This window comes from Vulpes vulpes, chromosome 15 (assembly GCF_048418805.1).
Source record: "Vulpes vulpes isolate BD-2025 chromosome 15, VulVul3, whole genome shotgun sequence".
Lineage (NCBI taxonomy): Eukaryota > Metazoa > Chordata > Mammalia > Carnivora > Canidae > Vulpes > Vulpes vulpes.
The window spans coordinates 49,281,545-49,303,050 of NC_132794.1; the positions used below are offsets into that span (position 1 = coordinate 49,281,545).

The following is a 21,506-nucleotide window of genomic DNA, read 5'->3' on the forward strand; positions in this document are numbered from 1 at the left end:
GCTCCCTGCATGGAGCCTGCTTCTGCCTTTGCCTATGTCTCTGCCTCTGTGTCTCTCATGAATAAATAAGTAAAATCTTAAAAAAAAAAGGTCTTGAAAGCCCATCTTTGGATCCCAGGTTACAAACTCTTCCAAACCTTTTGCTACTGAGAAAGAAGAGGGACGAGGCCTTAGAAATTAGGCCCATAATATGCTAGAAAGAGAAGCTGTTGACTTAAAGCCTTTTCTGATTTTCTCCTGTAACACTATCTAGAAACTTGATTCCATTACTTTTGAAAGGTAGTACCTGAAAGTGGTTAACACAAGGTCTAGAGTCTGACCACCTGGTTTCAAAGTTTGCTTTAGTCATTTACTTGTTGTGTGACCTTCACATAACTTTGACCTGTAACTAAAGAGTTAAAAAATAGTATGCCCCCATTTAATTTTTTTTTTAACAATAAGCACTTTCAGGTTTCGTCTTAACAATGATATTTATCCCCAATAGTTACGCCTGTTTCTTCCTTCCTTCACACTTCCTTCATCTTTTATACCACACTTCGACTCTAGGTCTTTTCCTGTCATGTTTGAATTATAAATCTCTTAATCCAGACATTCTATACTCAGTTGTACTTTATTAGTGTTTTTAATGTTACTTTCTTTAGGTCACTCAACAAAATTCTAGGTTATTCCAATTATATTCCTAATCAGATTTGCATTTCTCAGATTGATACTCAAGTTCCTTATTCTCTAGTTCTTTGTTTTCATCCTTTTAAATATAGTATTTGCTTCAAGCCTTCTGTTTCTGTACAACTTGCTAACTTCTGTTTTAACGCCTTACAGATTAAATAAATGGCACCATTTACTGATTGCTTACTCTTTTATGGGCACTCTGCTAAGTGCCTTTATGTATCTTTTTACCATATCATCCTAACAGACCGGAGAGGTTGGAGGTCTTTGCCATATTACAGATGAGAAGAAATTGCTCAAATTCATAAATGACAGATTGTGGATTCAAACCAAGATATTTTTGACTCCAAGGTCCATGGTCTTAATATACTACACTCACTTCCAACCAAACTCTAAAAGAATGTGGATGACTTAGGGCTGGTGGCCAAACTAGAATATGGGTCTCCAAACTACACACAGGTTAACCAACTTCATTATGTTAGCTCATAGGTAAGTCTAAATACTTGTGCATTAGAAATCTGGGTATGGGGCAGCCTGGGTGGCTCAATGGTTTAGCGCCACCTTCCGCCCAGGACCTGATCCTGGAGACCCGGGATTGAGTCCCATGTCAGGCTCCCTGCATGGAGCCTGCTTCTCCCTCTCTCTGTGTCTCTGCCTCTCTCTGTGTGTGTGTCTCTCACAAATAAATAAATAAAATCTTAAAAAAAAAAAAAAAAAAAGAAAGAAATCTGGGTATGTTACTTTACATAGTTCCTGCCCACAAGTAGCTCATTCTAGCAAGAGACAGATGAATATAGAATGTGAGAAGTGCTGTCATAACAGATGGGAGAGCAATTAATTTGGCTTAGACTTAAAATGGGTTTTAGATAGAAGGAGCACATTAGGGAGAGAGGGCATTCCTGACTGAACAAACAATGTAAAGGCAGTTACAGAGGAGACAATGCACTGTGGGTTTAAAGAACAGAATAACACTATGACTGGGCAGGAAAATGAGAGTGAATAAAGGGTACTGGAAATAAGGATAAGTCCAAGTTGTGAAAGCAGTCACTGATTCTTAGAGATGGGGGACTTTTTTTTTTTTTAACTCCAATTAATAAATGTCTGGGGACATTTAAGTTGTTTAATTTAAACTTCTGATTTATTAGATATTAAGCACTGATTTAAAAATTAGAGATTAAGCACTGATGTTTACAAAAAGCAAAACTCAGTTGCTAACAATAAACTGGCAACCAAACCCTCCCAATGTTGAGAACAGAAAATAACATGGGAAATAGAGAATACTCAGATCAGATTTAAAGTCAGAGAAACTTCCTCATATAGATTAAATACTAAGCTGTTGTGATCTATTGACTTAATGGTTAAATAGGTTTATAAAACAAGAACTGACAATACATGCTAAATTGCCCTGGCAAAGACAAACCTCAGAACATTAGAGTGGTAGTTACCTAAATGTTCATGTCAGTAACAACCTGAGGTCATGTATCTTTGTATTAGTTTCTCTTAATTAGTATGGTTCCAATACTGCAAAATGCTTATCGGTCACATGAAGGCATTTCAGTACTCCAGCACCTTAACAGGAACATGAAACATTTCTTCCTAATCAGTTTACTTTCAAGCAAAGGGCCACATACAGGTTAAAGTTCTGTCTTCTCCCTTTGAAGGATTAACCCTTTTTCCAGCCGAAGTTCATTAAAAATTCTTTATTTAGTACATTCTCTCATCCAGAGAATAAACTTTATAAACATAAGTTATTTTAGAATATTGTAGCAGTTTTTTTGATAGGTAATTCGATTAGTAGAATTATAAAAAGGGAAAAGGATTACCAGAAATACATTATTTCTAACAAAGCTTAAGGAAAATCTTGATTATTAAAACCCTTTGTATCTTACAAGTTTTGCATATATAGTTTTAGCTCTTCAGAGCCCTCTACTAATAAGGCACATGCAATAGTAAAAAGTTTGCTACTGCAGCCTTGGGGAACATCTCTTAGTGTTGTGTTGATGCTTCTCTGACAGAATATACTTTTAATTGAGACAGTCACATACTTATATACATTATAAATTCCAAATATAAACACTGCAATTAAATGATGAACTGAAATAAAATCCTAAATCCTCATATAGTAGCCTCTCACAAATTATTTAAATTTCATAAAAATATGAAATGTTAACACAAGTGGAATGGCAACTGACTTTATGAAAGCTCATACACTGAAACTAAACATGAAATTTCGAGCTGTGATATGGAGTGATTCTGTTACCAAGCAGCATCCCCTCATTGTATAAATAGCTACTGCTTTTCTTCAAGCCAGACTTAGGATGGTTTTGATGATCAACATTGTCCTTTATCCTATCCATGACTCAAAATGGAGGACTCTTACTATCTCTTGATTTCTTTTAGCTTACTTAAGATGAGCCCTGGCAAGGAAAAAGATCACTGAAATGATTATCTTCAGAAGTATCATCTCCTTACTGCAGATAATCCTTGACAACAGGAGCCTCTGATTCAGCCAGATTGCAACAGATTCCATGTTGGTATCCTGTAAGGTTTCCGTGTTCCTGGAGAACATCATGCAAACTTCTTCTTAGTGGCCGTGAACCTCTCCATGTACTAAAAATCATGGAAGAAGAATATGTGGTATTTTGGCACAAGCAAATATTAGCCTATTTTTAAATTAGGATTTTGTGATTTTTTTTTTCATTTAGGTTTTTATTGGGTATGGTCTTTTTCATTTCCTACAAAATTGACCTAACTGCAAATTTAAAGCATATAGTTTAGGGGTTTTTCCCCCTTGTATTTTAATAGGACACCCATCAAAAGACAAAGATGCTTTACAATAAGCTATCTGGAGAAAAAGTTATCTTGGCACAATACCATTTGGCTAATTCTTAGACTCCACCTCCAAAATGGGGAACAAATCTGTTGACATAAACAGGATTATGCATATGTCCTATAGCTATCAATGTTCATGTAGGTTATTTCACTGTTGTCACTTCTGGAACAGTGATGAAGTACACTAATACATACCTTATCATATCCTTCTAGTTCTCGAAGTTTCTTTATTTCAAAAAGGTTGCCTTCCACAGCAAGCAGACAGATCTGGGAATCACTGAGGATACTCTGTGGAAGCATGCTGAGCTCAAGACAATTCTCTTCCAAGCGAAGAACTTTAAGGCGAGGACAGCAAGATATCTTTACTGAGATCTGAGATATCTATTGAATAACACAAAAAAGAATCATAGGAAAAAGCAAAAGCGCGATTATGATTTTTTTTTTTTTTTTTTTTTTTACTAAATTAAAACAAAAACTTGACCATTTGTCCTAGTTCTTTCTTTTACCGCCTCCATTTTCTCACTACCTACTCATTCCCAAAGCCTGTGTTATCTGGCTTCTGTTATTCCTCCTCCACTGTTTGGAAAAAGATGCTGTTTGAAGGTCACCAGTGGCTTTTTAGAAACAAAAGTGTTCTAATAAAAGCACTATTATAGAAAATTTGAGAATCATAAGTTTAAAGAAAAAAGTTACCTCTAATCTGCCACCGTGAACATTTTGGTGCATTTATTGCCAATCTTTTATGTGTACGTTGATACCATTATACTGCCAAAGTCAAAGATTCACTGTCCTCATTCCTTATTGGATTTGACTACCATCTCCCACTTCTTTCTGCTTCTCCTGACCTTCCCCCGCACCCCGCCTTGTGCCCTCCCTCTCTCACTCACCTCCCTTAAAATCTTTTTTAAAAAATCGAACTTAAATGAATTTGAACAGCAATGTATGGCTATTGTATTAGACTATGCAAATACAAATCCATAGGCGCTAAAAAATTAAAGGTCACCTAGTCTGTTTTATGTTTAATCATTTAAGCCTTATGTCTAGATGATTTCTCCAGTCGGATACATATTGAGCAAGGAGTTTCCAAAGTAATGGAAACAAATTTCAAATATTTCAATTAAAGCTGTCCAACAATGAAACAGGCTATTGCCAGAAAGCCTGTCACTTAAAAATTTTCAGTAAAAGCAGGACACACTTGACAAAGATGTCAAAAAAGGGACAATAAATTATTCTGTCCAACTCCAAGAACTTAGGAGTTAAAGCCTCTTTTCCACTCTACCTGACATAGCTCCTTGCTAGATGACTAGAGGCATATTTGAGGAGGATCTGAATTCTTCAAGATTTGTGAGGCAGTTTAACTTTTGAAATTATCTCACCCCATTATCCATCCCACTCTCCTAAAAACACCTACACAATACACACACACCCAGTATCTCAACTAATGGCCCTTTGAGCTTGGAAATTAGTCCAGCCCATAGAATGTACCGCTCATCTAGCCTCTGATACCCAGCTCCATGGTTATGGTTTAGAAAAGTATTATACAGGAGACTAAACCCAGGTGATGCAGGGGGGAAAATATCCCTTAAACTCTAGACCTGGTTCTGGTTGAGATTGAGTTCGATGACCTGCAGCTCCCCCACTGTGTCAGGTATGCTCCGAATCTGATTCTTGGAGAGATCCACCACATCCAGGTGTCTTAGGCTACAGAGTTGTGGTGGTAGTGCTTGCAGCTGGTTCCCAGAGAGGCTCAGGGTCTTGAGGGCTGTCAGCTGCCCAAAGGTAGATGGTAGCTCTCTCAAGTGATTGTTGTTTAAGCTTAGCATCTCTAGTTTTTTCAGATTGCATAACTCCTCGGGAAGAACAGCTGGCAGAGAAAAATAAAAACCTGAATCTGATACAGCTGAGAAACACCTTTAAGTTTAGAAAAACTACATGGCTACAAGATAAGCCTCCTATCAATACATATAAAATTCTCACATGTGCCATTTATAACTATTGCATTTTACCAACATAGTCTTCAGGAAATGTGGGTGCTGTCAAAATACAGGAAAGCACTTATGTATATATTGGGCTCCTTTTGTAAAAGGACCTCGGCAGAATCCGAGAGCAATTTTGCGGGATTTGTTAGGCCCTCCCCTTCCCATTCCATCTCCTTTCTAAGTTCGCTGGCTGTACACTACATCCCAAAGATGGTCTTCCCTTTCAAGTCCAAATTAAACCAGTACCAATCATACCACCAGAGGAAGCATGTAGGTGTAATTACAAGATAGCTTCAAGGACTCTGACATCCTCCTGCATCTTGAGCTCTCAAAAGTTTCTCTCTTTTTTTTTTTTTTAGATTTTATTTATTTATTCATGAGAGACACAGAGAGAGAGAGAGAGACAGAGAGGCAGAGGGATTAGCAGGTTCCATGCGGGGAGCCCAATGCGGGACTCGATCCCGGGACTCCAGGATCACGCCCTGGGCTGAAGGCCGCGCTAAACCGCTGAGCCACCCGGGCTGCCCTCAACACAGTTTCATAACAAAAACAAGCTTGTAAGAGAGAACCACCCTTCTTAACAGCTGATCACTAGCAAGAGCTCCCCAAGTGCAAAAGCCATACTGAGTTTGTTGTTGTTCAAGGAGAGGCTCTTCAGCAGAGTGAACTTCCCTATGATCACAGGCGGTAGGCTCTCGATCTTGTTGTTGGACAAGTCGATGGTCCTTAGATTGCTGGTCAGCTTCTGCAACTCGGGGGGGAACTGGAGAAAGGGGTTCAGAGCGCGGAGAATTCCTCACCGGTTAACTTCACCACCCCGCCGTCCCGCTCCCCTTAATTTCCCTGGTCGGTCCCCTCCCGGTCTCACCTCGGTCAGCCCGCGGTCCTTCAGCTGAAAGACACCAGTTTTCTGCGCGGTTTCCACATGAGCGCGGAGGGCACTGTTTCCCATCCTAGGGCCGCGGCTCAGGTCCCTGCAGGAAGGAAGCGCAGCTGTCACCGCTCAGCCAGGCATCCGGCCACCCCCTCCGCCTCTCGGCTGGGTCTCGTGCCCAAGCTGTCACCTCCTGCCGACTCCTAGATCTTGGGGGCCAACTAGAAGTGGCAAAGAAGAAAGGGGAGAACAGCCCGACCACCAGGCCCAGCAGCTTTTGCAGGTGTTCCGAGGCTGGACGCCGCTGGAGCCTACGAATGATCAGGGAGCTCCGGACTCATCTTCTAGCCCTCAGCTCACAGCCGGCTTAGCTAGAGAAGACCCACAGCCCGCGCTCCCCCGGGATGCGCTCCCCGGGCTTCCGCCCGGGAAGAAACGCCCTGTGACGTCATCTATCCGCGCGGCGCGTCCGCCTGGCGTTCCACTCACTCTCGGCGCCCGCCCGGGACTTGGGGCCCAGCCATGGCCGCCGCGAGCCCCTGGGACCCCGCGCCCGAGCCAAGTGCTGCCGGGCTCCTGCTGAGCCATTTCGTAGCGTCGGGGATGGTCACTCAGGTGCGTGGGCGGCGATGGCGTCATTAAGGGGGTGCCGACGGTGGCGACCCAAGATCGCCGTGAGGTGGTGGTGCCGGGCAGCGGGTGTGTGTGCGAGGGTGCTGGGTGGCGGCTGTGCTGTGGTAGAGGCCGGTGGAGCCTCTTCCAGGCGACAGTAGTGACGGTTCTGCCGTGGTTGTGCGAAAGCGGGTTCGAGTAGAGAGAGGATTTTTTTTAAGATTTATTTATTTATTCATGAGGGACACAGAGAGAGAGAGAGAGAGGCAGAGACACAGGCAGAGGGAGAAGCAGGCTCCACGCAGGGAGCCCGATGTGGGACTCGATCCCAGGACTCCAGGATCACGCCCTGGCCTGAAGGCGGCGCTAAACCGCTGAGCCACCTGGGCTGCGGGAGAGAGGATGTTTTGAGTGTCTGCGAGCGAGTTACCCGGTCAGTTCGTGAGAGATAATAAAGATCCATCTTCCTCCCGCTTTTTCGCACCCGATGATACTGCCTCTATCTTGTAATAGGTGCTGGGGTTGGGAAATAGGGGTAAGTAATTAAAACACAAACATTCTCAAACAAGCCTGTTTGTGTGAGGTACTGAAGCGTTATTTGGGGCGGGAGACGCTGGGTACAGGAGAGGGTCAGGAAAAGCACGCGACGTTAATAGGCAAAAAAAATGAATGAAAAAAAAATGGCGGCAAAGACCCGAAAGACCTTGGAACGTGAATGGAGGAGGGGAGTAATTAGAAGAGAAGAGGCGGATTAGCCCAAGCGGTGGTAGTTTTAGGTTCCACAAGAACATGCTCATATGCCAAAGGAAACGAGCCGGTGGAGGGAGAAATGAAATATGTGAGGCAACAATGGAATCCAAGTGGCCGAAGTGACAAGGGAATGGGAAAAGTGAGGTTAAGGGAAAGAAATTTTGAGATAACGAGCAAGTTGAGGATTTTCGCTGAAAGAAGCTGGAAAGTGGGAAGGTAAAATCATCTGCAGAGATTAACAGTATGAACATGATGGAAGATTTATGGAAAATACACAACTTTGTATACTTAGAAGAGTCATTAGAGTCTTGTACCTTACACTTTTTTTTTTAAGGTTTGTTATTAGAAAGAGGGGAGGAGGGGCAGAAGGAAAGAATTTCAAACAAACTCCTCTCTTAGCTGAGTAGGAAATGGGGCTCCCTGCCACAGCCCTGAGATTAGGACCTGAGCTGAGATCAAGAGTGGCTTAACCCAGGGAATCACCCACGTGCCCTTACCGTACAGTGCCTATTTTTAAGATAAACTAAAAGGGCGCTTAGGTGGCTCAGGTGGTTAAGACTCTCACTCTTGATTTCTGCTCAGGTCCTGATCTAAGGGTCCTGGGATGGAGCCCTACCTGTGGCTCCATGCTGAGTGGGGAGACTACTTTAGGATTCTCTCTCCTCTCCCTCTGCCCCTCCTCCTCCATGCTTGCTTGCTGTCGCTTGCTCTCTCTCTCTCTAAAATAAATAAATAAATCTAGAAGAAGAAGAAGAAGAAACAACTAAGGTCTAAGGAGACCCAAGAAATTTAGGCAAGGTCACTTAACTAGTGAAGTAGATCACAGAGCCGTCCCTCTTCGGACACATTGTATCGTCTCTAAGATGAACTGTGATAAATGATACTGTGACACTATGTTGAAAGAGTTTAAACTTCTGTTGAAGAATTCTTATAGATTACTTGAGATTGTAGGAACCAGATCTTTTGAATTTTGGAGGGGAAAGGAGGTACAGATGAATGCATTGGAAAATAGGCAAAAGATAACTACAGCACTCCCCAGTTCTCACCTTCCTCTCCTCTCCTGTGTTTTCTTCCTACCAAGTGGCCTGATACTGTCATTTGCATCGTTTAGTTCTGTAACAAAGTAATTTGGTAAGCTCATACTGTAAGACATTGGGGCTTTACCCTCTAGAGTGTATTGGTTAAACACCTAAGAGAATTTTAGGCATTGATAAGTCAGCTGTTTGTTGGGGTAGAAGTTTTGGAGAAGATTTTCCTACTGTCCTTCAAGTAGCACTAATTAGACAGTTACCTGTTTTGCATACTGGTGAGATCTGCCAGTCCATAGCTCTTTTAGACCATCTTAAAATCTTATTACACAACTAGTCCCAATGAGGAAACTTTACAGATTTGTACTATGATTTTACTTTAAGCATACATTGCATATGAAAACGTATCATTAGAAGGATTTAGCATTGGTTCTTTCAAAATGATGTTATATGATCTCTTTAGTCTATCCCTTAAGTGTACAACATCCCACATGCATTAGAAATCAAGTGATGCTTAAAATTGTGATATGAAAAACTCTTCCAGAAAACATAGCTTATTTGAGCTTTCTTCTTTTGATCTATCCATTGGAGAATGATTTAGTGAAAGAAAGGTATAGGTAACTCTCTGTAGGATAAAGTTGTTTTCGTTCATACTCTAGGACCATGTTAGTGGCCTTAAATCTTACAGATTTTTTCTGGCAGCTTTAATCAGTATGGTAACTTGATTGAGTACATACAGTTATACTATATAGAGATACAGATAGACATATATCTATATATATGTTATTTGTATATTTATATGTATGTTTATAAACTTATATATATATATATATCTTATTTTCTGTGTTTCCTGCCCTTCTCTGTATGCTTTCCCTCATTTTTACTGCTCTTAACTTCTCTGCTATACTGCCTCCCTTTTAATGTTCCTCAGCTAGAATTCAGTATGAAGTGGAAAGAACGAAAAAGAAGAAAGGATGTCCACAGACACAAGTTTATATGTATATATTATGTACACAGTGTTATCAGGATTTTTATATTACACATAAAGTCCTGGATTTCAGCTTCTTGTGCCTAGCAACAGAATGAACAGAAATGCCTCAAGCAGATTTCCTTTTTCAGGATCCTTTCATTTTCAGTGTCCCTTTACCCTACTGGCATATAAAGCATATAATATAAAATGGCAATGATCAACAGTAAAGACTTTTCTGTATTCCCCAATCCTTGCCTTTTTTTTTTTTTTTTTTTTAATAAGGTATAGGGCTAAGTCACTGTCCTCAAATAGAATTTCTATCCGAGAAATTTGACAACTCTCTTTTTCCTTTCTCCTTTTGGCTCTCCCATGAATACTCTTCTTTTTCCATTGGTTTCCCTTGCATATTGTTGGCTAAGCTCCATTACACTGCTGTAGAGCCCAGAAGTTCACTAGTTTGCATGTGTGCAGTTAAGATTAGTGTATACACAGGGCGGGATGAAGAGATACCAGAGAATGAGTAAATTACAGTGAGAAATGGGAGATGTTTTACTTTCATTTACCTTATACCTAAGAGAAAGCAGAAAGAAGAGTAAAGGTTATACTGATATGATGGAAATGCAGTAAATTAGATTTGTCCTCATTTAAGCCATGATATATATTTATGGAATGAAGTTGAACTAATACTTTACTCCTTCAACCCTCAGTTTTGCCGTAAAGTATTTTGTCTTATATTCCTCATTGAATGGCATGTCTATCTGTCCAGTCACTGGAGCTAGGATCCTTGGAGTCAATATTGACTGACTGTATCCCTGGTATCCCATATCAACCAAGATTTTTCAGTTTCATCTCTCCAGGGAATCACATCTCTGTCTTCCTTTCCTTTTTAACTGCTACTGACCTAGTCCACGTTCTCATCTTCTCACCTGGAATGCTATAGTAACTGCTTGTCTAAATATTCAACCTTCAGTCCCATCTCTCACCTAGCTTTTTTGGTTTTTAGTGGTAGGTCTTTTTGTGGCAAAATACTCCTAATATAAAATTTACCATTTTTTTTTCTAATTTACCATTTTAACATCAGTGTATAATTCAGTGGCATGAAGTATAGTCACAATGTTGTGAATCTATTTTCAAAACTTTTTTTTTATCAACCTGATGGAAACCCCATACCCATTAAGTAGTCACTCTATTCCTTACTGCCCCCCCCAGCCTCATAAGTTCTATTTTCCATATTATCCTCTTTAAATTTCTAAAATATGTATTATATATGAACATGTTACCTCGTCACCAGAAAACTTTGAATTACTCTCATTTTCTGCATTATAATTGCTTGTCATAGTTATCAAGATCTTTCATGATTAAGTAGGAAACTACATTCTCAGATTCATCTTCCCCTTCTTTTCACATATATATCAATACTAGAATATCTTTTCCTTCCCATCCATCCTGAATCTTCAATTGCCTAACTTAATAAATGCTAATAAAGTGTGTTATCATTGGCCAGCAAATTTTTACTATTAAGGGCCAGAGAATAAGTATCTGAGGCTTTTAGGTCCATATAATTGCATCTGGTGTATAGTGTGAAAGAAGCCAGAGATAATAAGTAAATAAATGGGTGCAGTTGAGTTTATTCTGAATCCTGAAATTTGAATTTCATATAATTTTCATGTGTCACAAAATACTATTTTTCTTTTAATTTTTTTTCTTCCCAGCATTTAAAAAATATAAAAACCATTCTTAGCTTATGGCCTATACAAAAACAGGCAGTGAGTGGGGTGCGTTTAGTTCATGACTATCATTTTCTAACCCTTTTCCTATAAGATATGTAAAGATCTCTAAATATGCTAATATTCTTGAAAAGAAGAAAAGAGCGACGCCTGGGTGGCTCAGCGGTTGGGCGGCTGCCTTTGGCTCAAGTCGTGATCCTGGGATTTGGGATCGAGTCCCCGCATCAGGCTCCTGTGAAGAGCCTGCTTCTCCCTCTGCCTGTGTCTGTGCCTCTCTCTCTCTCTGTGTCTCTCATGAATAAATAAATAAATCTTAAGAAAAAAAAAAGAAGAAGAAAAGCATACAGAGAAAATTACGGATGGACTCGGGGGATGAACAATATTCTTATTCTGAAGCAACTTGCAATTTAAGGAGGCAATATATGCAAGCAATATTTTGCATGAAATAAGAGGATAAAAAGGAGGACATAAGCTTTTTAGAAGAAGAATTCCACCTGGACAGAAGATTCCTTTAAGAGAGTGAGAATGTGGGGCACCTGTGTGGCTCAGTGGTTGAGCGTCTGCCTTTGGCTCCGATCGTGATCCCAGGGGTCCTGGGATCAAGTCCCGCATCAGGCTCCCTGCATGGAGCCTGCTTCTCCTTCTGCCTGTGTCTCTGCCTCTTTCTCTCTGTCTCTAATGAATAAATACAATCTTAAAAAAAAAAAAAAGTGAGAATGTGAAAAGAGGCAGCCAATAAAGATCATTTAATGAATCAGATAAATGATTCCATGGTGGGAAACTATTTGATTTTAGCCCTCAGAAAGTCAAAGACTAGGTCTTGGTGATTTGTATAGAGGTGATTCTCCAACAATCTAAGCCTCGGCCTTCTTAACCTTACCAGCCTTCTCTGGTAAGCTGTCACTAATGTAAATATATTGTGCATAGTGCTTTAGGAAATAGAACACAATGATTAAGTGGTTTTTGTTTTTCTTGTTTTTTAAATATTTGGCCAAAGGATTTGTGATAGTGAATATTTAGGGTTTTTTTTTTTTTTTTTTTTTTAAGATTTATTTATTTGAGAGGGAGGGAAAAAGAGAGAGTGTCTATGGGTGCACAGAGGGGATGGGCGGAGGGGAGTAAAAGGAAGAGGGTAAGAATACCAGGCCGACTCCTCACTGAGCATGGAGCCCAAAGTGGAGCTCAGTCTCATAACCCCAAAATCATGACCTGAGCTGAAACGGAGAATCAGATGCTTAACCCACTGAGCTACTCAGGCGCCCAGATGGTATTTTGCAAACAGGAAATATACATTGCTACTGTTACACTCTGTACTTCTCCCCCCCCCCCCCCCGGGGGGGGCAGTGTTGGACATAATAAATCCTCATGTTTTAAGCCTGTGGGTTTGCTATTCCAGTGCACATAGAAACTTTTTGTGACATACTACTGCTTTCTCTTCACTTACCAATAGGAGATGTTAAATATATCTAAGAAATCAGCTCCTTACTTTGTGAACTTCTCCAGACTACAGCAGATCACAAATATTCAAGCTGAAATCTACCAGGTAAATTATGTTGGACTTTTTACTTTCTAGTAAGGAAAAAAAATCTTGATTGATTCCAATAGCAGTTCTTTTGCACTTAGAACATTGTCTAGCACATAGCCAGATAAGTGTTTACTTATAAGTGATAGTAGTAGTTAGTAGTAGCAGTAGCAGCAATAGGGCTTGAACACCAAAATGAAAATCTTCAGTAAATCCCCTGGGCTATCATAACAAATCCTTCTCCCTCCCCACAAATATTCCTGGGTTAAAGACTATGCTTTTTTTACTAAAGTATAAGCTTTCAGGCACCATTCTACATGAGCTAAATGTTATTTTTCTTATTAATGTAGAAAAACTTGGAAATTGAACTTTTAAAACTAGAAAAAGATACAGCAGATGTTGTTCATCCTTTCTTTTTGGGTAAGTAGTTTGATGAAATAGTAATCATTGGAATTTCAACTTTTTCTTGGATAACCTTATATAAGTACCAGCAATAAAATTATGATATTCCGTAATTTTTCCAGGTATTGCCCCAAAGCTAATGAAGTCTTCTATTCTGTGCTCAAATAGAAGTCTTATTCATTTGACTAGTACAAATAGCAGAAAATGTAACCAAGGTAGGAGCTCCTCAAATTCAGGAAAGCTTGAAAGACTAAGAAGGGCTGAGAAACTTTCCAGATTAAAGGAGACTAAAGGGACTCAATAGCCAAAGCATAGTATGGTCATGGACTGAATAACTTGATCAGAAATTTCTTTTGCTATAAGGGACATTATTGAATTATTTGGTGATGTGTCTATATGGACTGTATTAAATATTGGTAGTATTGTACCAATTTTAAATTTTATGAATTTGATACTTGTAATATAGTTACATAAGAGAATTTTCCTATTTAGGGAAATACATGCTCAGGTTTTAGGGGTAAAAATTTCATGTTATGTACAACTTAAGTGGGTCAGCAAAAATACATGTACTGAGTATGTGGAGAAAGAAGAAATAAAAATGTACCTAATGTTAATAGTTGGTGAGTTTAGGTGAAATGTATGTGGGAATATAATGAAACTTTTCTGTAAGTTTGACATTTTTTTTCAAAATAAAATTTAAAAGTGGCAATTTGCAGCCATTAACTGAATTCTGGGCAAAATATTAAAATGATCAGAAATAGTTTGTAAGACAAATGCTTCTCTTTTTTTAATTTTTTTTTATTTATTTATGATAGTCACACACAGAGAGAGAGAGAGAGAGAGGCAGAGACATAGGCAGAGGGAGAAGCAGGCTCCATGCACCGGGAGCCCGACGTGGGACTCGATCCCGGGTCTCCAGGATTGCATCCTGGGCCAAAGGCAGGCGCTAAACCGCTGCGCCACCCAGGGTTCCCCAAATGCTTATTTTTTAATGTCCATGTAGAATGTTAGAGGCAGATAGATTTTATGTGAAGAATATGGCTCTGGCTTATAAAAACTGAACTAGGAGTAGAGTTGAATAATGCAAAGAATTTACTTTTTTTTTTTTTTAATTGGAGCTTTTATTGCCTGGTGCTTATATAAGGTTATCCATAACACCCCGTGCTCATCCCGCCAAGTGCCCCCCTCAGTGCGCATCACCCAGTCACCCTAACCCTGCCCACCTCCCCTTCCACTACCCCTTGTTCATTTCCCAGAGTTAGGTGTCTCTCATGTTTTGTCACCCTCACTGATATTTTTACTCATTTTCTCTCCTTTCCCTTTATTCCCTTTCACTAATTTTTATATTCCCCAAATGAATGAGACCATATAATGTTTGTCCTTTTCCGATTGACTTATTTCGCTCAGCATAATACCCTCCAGGTCCATCCACTTCGAAGCAAATGGTGGGTATTTGTCGTTTCTAATGGCTGAGTAATATCCCATTGTATACATAGACCACATCTTCTTTATCCATTGATCTTTCGATGGACACCGAGGCTCCTTCCACAGTTTGGCTATTGTGGACATTGCTGCTATAAACATTGGGGTGCAGGTGTCCCAGCGTTTCACAATGCAAAGAATTTAGCACTGGATTTTGTTGTCAGCAGGCAAACTAAGAAAATTGTTGAAAGTAAACTGGTTTGATATTAAAGATAGCAAAGGCCAGATATTTAGGAGGGAAATATATTAATTTTTGACATTGGTAACATCAAAGCAAAAAGAAATTATTAGTGATTTTAAAACTTGTCATATTGTTGGGATGTGTGGGTGGCTCAGTGGGTGAGCATCTGCCTTTGGCTCAAGTCATAACCCCAGGGTCCTGGGATTGAGTCCCACATCTGGCTCCCTGCAGGGAGCCTGCTTCTCCCTATGCCTATGTCTCTGCCTCTCTCTGTGTCTCTCATGAATAAATAAATAAATGAAATCTTTTTAAAAAATAAAAATAAAACTTGTCATATTGCTAACTATAATTCCTGTTTCTGGTTTGTATAGCTCAGAAGTGTCATACTCTGCAAAGCATGAATAATCATTTGGAAGCAGTGTTAAAAGAGAAGAGGTCCCTCAGGCAAAGACTGTTGAAAACCACTTGCGAGGAAAACTTGCCTATTGAAGCTGTTTATCACAGGTTAAATTAAAAAGTAGAAGTTAATGATTACGCATGCTTCCTAAGGGTATTTTTTGTTTAGGCTGGTAGTTATTTCACAGCATAATTCATTAAACAATATATTAGTGATTATGTCTGTTAACAGTACTATTAATGCTGATACATAAAACCAGAAAGAAAATCTTTTGCTTTTAAAGAGTTAAGCTGTGGTGAAGAGAAAGGCATTCCTTTTGCCAACTGTGTTTTGGGAATGATGTAATGACTTCAGTGAAAGAAATTAGATCAATAATGTATAGTAAGATGGGTAAAAATTATTTTATTACATACAGACCACTTTTTATGAAGTAAACTTACTGTTCTGTTAATGTTGCCTATATGTAAAAATTCTCTTAGGGAATTTTTAAGTAGGGAGAGGTGAAAACAATGCCAGCTAAAGGGGGAAAAAGACTGAGTCCTGGACTTATTTGTGCTTTTTGTAGGCTTCAAAACCTTAGGCAAATGGTTCGTGTAGGTAAATGGTTTTTGTAGGCTTCAAAACCTTAGGCAAATGGTTTGTTAGCCTTAGTTTCCCAATCCATAGAATGGGCATACTCTGTTGCTCTTTTCCTTATATGAGTATTGCAAGTATAATAATGAACAGTAAAGAAGCAAACATCTAGGGATCTGATTGCTAACCTTCTCAACCAATGCCTCACTAGCTGACCCTGAGCAAATCAGTACCTTTCTTAAGTGTCAGATATTTTATCTTTTAGTAAAAGAATAAATATAAAAATCTCATTCTTGTGGATATATTCAGTTATCTGTTCAATACAGTAAAATACCATTAATGTATATATTATACATTATATATCAGAAGAACTGAGTAATGATATTAAAGCATTTTGCAAATACGAAGGTTCAAAGTGGTTTTGGCTATAGGCAGTTTCAGTCAAGTACATTTATTCTTACTGTCTTCACCCTTCGAGAATGAATAGATTGAAATGTAATGAGATTTAATCTGGGGAAATTACTTATAGGATAAAATTATACATTAAGTTTTGTCTAATATTAGGTTGGGTACCAGATATTATTAGTGTTGTCTCTATTTTTCTCTTTGGATGACAAGTTAATTTCTGCTTAAAGTGAAGGAAAATGACATTTTTATCAGTGGTATTTCCATGAATTCAGAAAGGTTATTATTGGCTCACTGGGTTGATTGTAATTCTCTTATCTTATACTAAAAGTCCAAATTAAAAATAAAAAAGAACACAAAATAACTTAAATAAATAGTTGACTTTTTTCTCCCTCTTTCAGATACATGGTACATTTACTGGAATTGGCAGTAACTTTCATCGAAAGATTAGAAAACCATCTTGAAACAATCAGAAATATCCCTCATTTAGATGAAAATCTAAGGAAAATGGTGAGTATTAACAATTTAAGTATCTCAACTACTTCACATTACATTGGCTCTATTTAGTTCCTTTATACTAGAATCTCAACTGTGTGAGCTCTTTGTTTAAACTTTTTTTTTTTTTCTTTTTAAAAGAGGGAGAAGTGAGGAAGAGGCAGAGGAAGAAAGAAAGAGAATCTTGGGTAGGCTCTATGCCTGGTACAGAGCCTGACTGCAGGGCTTGATCTCACAACCCTGAGATCATGACCTGAGCCAAAATCAAGAGTTACTTAACCAACTGAGCCACCCAGGCACCCCTTTGTTTAACTTTGATGGCTTATATTCTGAATAAATTATTTCTTAAAATTAAGATGGATTTTGTTAGAGCTTTTTTAGAAGTCATTTTACATTGTTTTATTCTAATATTTAATAAATAAATGTTCTTTTTTATATTGTGCAAGGGGCAATGCTATAGGTATCAGGAGAGAGAAACAAATATGACCAATCCCTGCCCTCAAATTCTCAAGGTTTATTGAGAGAGCTGTAATACGATACTCTCTATCTTGGCTTAGTTGGTTGAGCACCTGCCTTCAGCTCAGGTAATGATCCTAGAGTACCAAGAATGAGTCCTGGGAATCGATCCCCTCTTTTAGCTCTGCACTCAGTGGGGAGCCTGCTTCTCCCTCTCCTTCAGCCCTTCCCCACTCATGCTCTCTCTCTCACTCTCTCTCTCTCAAATTAAATAAAATCTTAAAAAAAGAAGAAGAAGAAAATTAGCACTGGCAGTTTGGGGGAAGAGTGGTACTTCCCCTTTGGCTGATACTTAAAGATATTGAAAGGGAGATTAAATCAGAGTTAGTTTATGGAATGCCTTGAAAAGCAGACCAGGAAGCAGACTTTACTCTCCGAGTATTGGGGAACATTCAACAGTTCAAATGGATTTTTGGTTTGATTTTTATTTTAGAGCAGAGTAAAGAGGATGACTTATACTGTAATGGAGAAAATATTGGATAGAGTAGACCGAGTCAGGGGATCCCTGGATGGCTCAGCGGTTTAGCGCCTGCCTTTGGTCCAGGGCGTGATCCTGGAGTCCCGGGATCGAGTTCCACATGGGGCTTCCTGCGTGGAGCCTGCTTCTCCCTGTGTCTCTGCCCCCTTCTCATAAATAAATAAAATCTTTAAAAAAAAAAAAAAAAGGAGACTAAGTCACTCAAAGTATGGACAGAGAGCTCAGCATCACCTGGAAGCTTGTTAGAAATGCAGAATTGCAGACTTAATTCACCTTAGACCTTCAGAATCCGAATCTGTAGTTTAACAATTTCCTCAGGTGATTCCTACACACATTAAGGTTTGATAAGCTGTAGGCTAGAGAACTAGGCAAATGAAGCAAAGGCAGAGAAACTTAGAAAATAAATACAAGCATTCAGATACAAGATTTAAAGCATAGGAAAACAAAAGATTATGTAGATTTTTATTTGGGATGGCAAATTTCTAGAATATGTCTACTTTTTGGACAAGGGACACACCCATGATCATGAAGTATCTAGCCTTGGTGACTTGAAGGTGAGTAGGATCAAGAAATCAAAAAAGCTAATGACTTTGTTTTCTGACATGCCTTGCACAGATAGTAAATCTTCTGTCATTGTTGAATTGCAACTGAATTGAGTTTGAGATACTGAATGTACATTCAGAGATTTTCAATAGACAAATATGGGACTGAATTTTAGGAAAGAAGTAGTTTTACAATATAAATTATGTGTCATCCGCTTTGAGGTGATAATTGAAGACAAAGGGAGGTGAACTCATAAAGAAAAAGCGTGTACTATAATTGGGGAGAACACAATTTTAAGATGCCTTTGTATTAAGGGGCTAGAAAAGGTTGGGTGTGAACTTTTGGTATCATAACCATTTATGATATAATAATGATGTATTAATGACAGATGTAATTTTTCCTGTTTTCTCCTTCTTTCAAATACTACAGAGCATGGCTTTAGCAAAAATGGATATGTTGGTGACTGAGACAGAAGAATTGGCAGAGAATATACTCAAGTGGCGAGAACAGCAAAAGGAAATTTCCTCTTGTATTCCCAAAATACTAGCAGAAGAAAATTATCTTCATAAACATGATGTTATAATGCCTTCCTTACCTTTTACTTCTAAAGTTCATGTCCAAACCATTAATTCCAAGTGATGGTCAACTGTTTATTTTTGCCTAATTATATGTAGTCATCGAAGTCTATTTCTAGCCAATTGTAATATGGGCATTTATAGGCTCTGCTGCTAGCAGTACTGAAAGAGCTCTCTTTATATTGAAATACTAAGATTCCAAGTTCATTAAGACCAAATTGAATTTTGTTTTTTTCATGTATTTTCATTCTACTTTTCAGTAAAACTCTTGAAGATCAAATATGACAGTATCTCAGACAGGAGACTCTTATGTCATCTTTTTTTTTAATGTCTTTTTAAATGCTTGTTTCTGAATTAAAAGAGTCTCCTTGGAAATGAAAGTATGTTGAGTTTCGCTGTGAGACAGTTGCTAAGTATATATGAAAGAACAAATGTAGTAGGCCTGGCTGCTGTCCTTTGAAAGGCCTGCTTACAAAGTTGGCTCTTGTCTGGCTTCTTGGAATTTAGATTTCAGCAGGGCTCCTTCCACTATCACTGGTGATTAGAGTTGTTCATAGTGACTGAAGTGTTTCTGCAGTGTGGTTCTAGTCTCCCATTCCTTCTGGGAGTCTAGAATTTTGATATATATTAGACAGAAGGTACCTGTGTGGCTAGCCCATGATCATAACCCTGGGCACTGCATTTCTAATGAGCTTTCATGAACGACATTTGACACATTACACCTTAGTTACTGTGGGAATTAAGCATATCCTGTGTGAGGCTCCACTAGCAGAGGGCTCTGGAAGCTTGTGTCTGGTTTCACCTGGGCTTTGCCTTGTGCACCTTTTCCCTTTGCTGTTTTACTGTGTATGCTTTTGTTAATATCATGCCCATGGATACAGTGATACCCTGAACCCTGTAAATTCTCCAACCATCAAACCTGGGGGAAGGAAATATTCAAGACCCTGAGACATGAGGGGGGGGGGGGTTAAAAAAAAAAAGACCCTGAGACGTGAAGAAATTTCGGAGGGTGTTCATGGGCAGGCTTATGAGCAGGCAAAGAAGAAAGGTAGAATAAAGAACAGAAAAAGCCATATTATAGTAAAACTTTAAGTGGTTTGCCTTACAAAATGCTCAGATATTTTACCTGAGACTATTGTACATATAAAAGAGAGCTGTATATTGGGGCGCCTGAACAGCCCAGTCGGTTAAGTGTCCCAACTCTTGATTTCATTTCAGCCCATGATCCTCAGGGTCTTGGGATCAAGCTCTGGGTCAGGCTCCACTCTCAGCAGGGAGTCCATTTGAGATTCTCTTCCTCTGATCCTCCACCTGTGCTTTCATGCACTCTCAATTTTTTTTTTAAGTGGTGTAACACTAAGCCTTAGGGTGTATTCATTTGTATGAATACTATAACTACCTCTGGGTTATTTTTCAGACTTGGTATTTTCTTTTGCTTTTAAAAAATAGAAGCATCAGTATTTTTATGCTTTTGCATTCTCTGTCAGCAAGGTTCTCTGATCCTTTTCATCGTACTCCTTAACACAAGAAGACCTCAACACAGTGACTGAGTAAAGTAGTTCTTCAAAAGGAAGCAGGATCATTACTGAAAAACTGCCAGAACAACCAGGGATCATATTTTGAAGCCTACTTTGCTGACTTTGTAAATGGGATATAGAAGAGTGGTTGTAACATCTTGAACATTGCCTGACATTGTCTAGTCATTTGAACAAAGTTTTAGTTGTATTTCATTAGAAGTTTGTTCAAGCCCAGCCTTGGTTTCAGGGGATCCCTGGGTGGCGCAGCGGTTTAGCGCCTGCCTTTGGCCCAGGGCGCGATCCTGGAGACCCGGGATCGAATCCTACGTCGGGCTCCCGGTGCATGGAGCCTGCTTCTCCCTCTGCCTATGTCTCTGCCTCTCTCTGTGTGTGACTATCATAAATAAATAAAAATTAAAAAAAAAAAAAAAAAGCCCAGCCTTGGTTTCAAACATCTTTTTTTCTTCATGTGATTTCATATATTTTGGTGTGTGTGTATATATTTATATTTATATATATACTATGTCACAAAAATTGATAATGCCTGGCTTTATCTTTTTATCTAGTATGTCTTTCTCAAAATTAAAAAAATAATAATAAACCTGTAATTTCTAAGTAAAATTTTGTGGCCCTTGTCTGAATCCTATGTGATAGATTCTCTATGTAGTGTCTGCAGTTCAAGTATAGTTGCATAGGCCTATAGGTTACCTGACTCAAAAGCTTGAGGTAAGTTAAGACTGAGGCCTACTTTGGGTTATTGGCTGGGTCAACTGAGCATTCCAACTTGATTTCAGCTCAGGTTGTGATCTCGATGTTATGGGATTTATTCCTTTATCAGGCTCTGCACTCAAGAGGGGAGTCTGCTTCTCTCCCTCTCTGACCCTCCAACACCCATCCTCTCTCTCAAATAAATCTTTAAAATAAGAAAGGTCTACCTTAAAGAAAAATTTGGGCAGCCCCATTGGCTCAGCAGTTTAGTGCT

At 39.1% G+C, this 21,506-nt stretch overlaps 3 protein-coding genes across 6 annotated transcripts in view; 2 read left to right on the forward strand and 1 right to left on the reverse strand.

Moving 5' to 3' along the window:
* Nucleotides 1-3,702, forward strand: part of SNAP23 (synaptosome associated protein 23) — a 41,372-nt gene extending 37,670 nt beyond the window's left edge. Inside the window, exon 9 of the transcript XR_011997647.1 lies at nt 3,067-3,702. The gene's annotated coding sequence lies outside the window, so the exon portion shown is untranslated. The remainder of the gene's footprint in view (nt 1-3,066) is intronic.
* On the reverse strand, nt 1,783-6,774 carry LRRC57 (leucine rich repeat containing 57). Of its 2 annotated transcripts, XM_025998551.2 has the most exons (6): nt 6,542-6,774; nt 6,346-6,451; nt 6,102-6,240; nt 5,094-5,362; nt 3,694-3,879; nt 1,783-3,276 (listed from the first exon to the last, which is right to left on the reverse strand). In XM_025998551.2, exons 2-6 carry the CDS (start codon nt 6,427-6,429, stop codon nt 3,235-3,237), a joined length of 720 nt encoding a protein of 239 aa, XP_025854336.1. In that variant the 5' UTR covers nt 6,430-6,451; nt 6,542-6,774; the 3' UTR covers nt 1,783-3,234. The 2 variants fall into 2 exon arrangements, with proteins under 2 accessions (XP_025854336.1, XP_072596714.1); XM_072740613.1 differs by lacking the exons at nt 1,783-3,276; nt 6,542-6,774 and having other exon boundaries at nt 3,355-3,879; nt 6,346-6,444.
* Nucleotides 6,775-6,777: 3 nt separating this feature from the next.
* HAUS2 (HAUS augmin like complex subunit 2) lies at nt 6,778-21,145 on the forward strand. Of its 3 annotated transcripts, XM_025998552.2 has the most exons (6): nt 6,778-6,966; nt 12,889-12,981; nt 13,311-13,380; nt 15,397-15,529; nt 16,802-16,910; nt 18,862-21,145. In XM_025998552.2, exons 1-6 carry the CDS (start codon nt 6,874-6,876, stop codon nt 19,069-19,071), a joined length of 708 nt encoding a protein of 235 aa, XP_025854337.1. In that variant the 5' UTR covers nt 6,778-6,873; the 3' UTR covers nt 19,072-21,145. The 3 variants fall into 3 exon arrangements, with proteins under 3 accessions (XP_025854337.1, XP_072596715.1, XP_025854338.1); XM_072740614.1 differs by lacking the exons at nt 12,889-12,981; nt 13,311-13,380 and having other exon boundaries at nt 6,805-6,966; XM_025998553.2 differs by lacking the exons at nt 12,889-12,981; nt 13,311-13,380; nt 15,397-15,529 and having other exon boundaries at nt 6,850-6,966.
* The last annotated feature ends 361 nt before the right edge of the window (nt 21,146-21,506 follow it).

Excerpts from the sequence above, each read along its gene's own strand:
- LRRC57 (XM_072740613.1), bottom strand. The coding sequence starts at position 6,429 with ATGGGAAACAGTGCCCTCCGCGCTCATGTGGAAACCGCGCAGAAAACT. Across the intron at positions 6,241-6,345 it reads AGGACCGCGGGCTGACCGAG|TTCCCCCCCGAGTTGCAGAA; the intron begins GTGAGACCGGGA and ends CCCTTTCTCCAG. Across the intron at positions 3,880-5,093 it reads TCAATCTCAACCAGAACCAG|ATATCTCAGATCTCAGTAAA; the intron begins GTCTAGAGTTTA and ends GTTATTCAATAG.
- HAUS2 (XM_025998552.2), top strand. The coding sequence starts at position 6,874 with ATGGCCGCCGCGAGCCCCTGGGACCCCGCGCCCGAGCCAAGTGCTGCC. Across the intron at positions 6,967-12,888 it reads CGTCGGGGATGGTCACTCAG|GAGATGTTAAATATATCTAA; the intron begins GTGCGTGGGCGG and ends ACTTACCAATAG. Across the intron at positions 15,530-16,801 it reads ATTGAAGCTGTTTATCACAG|ATACATGGTACATTTACTGG; the intron begins GTTAAATTAAAA and ends TCCCTCTTTCAG.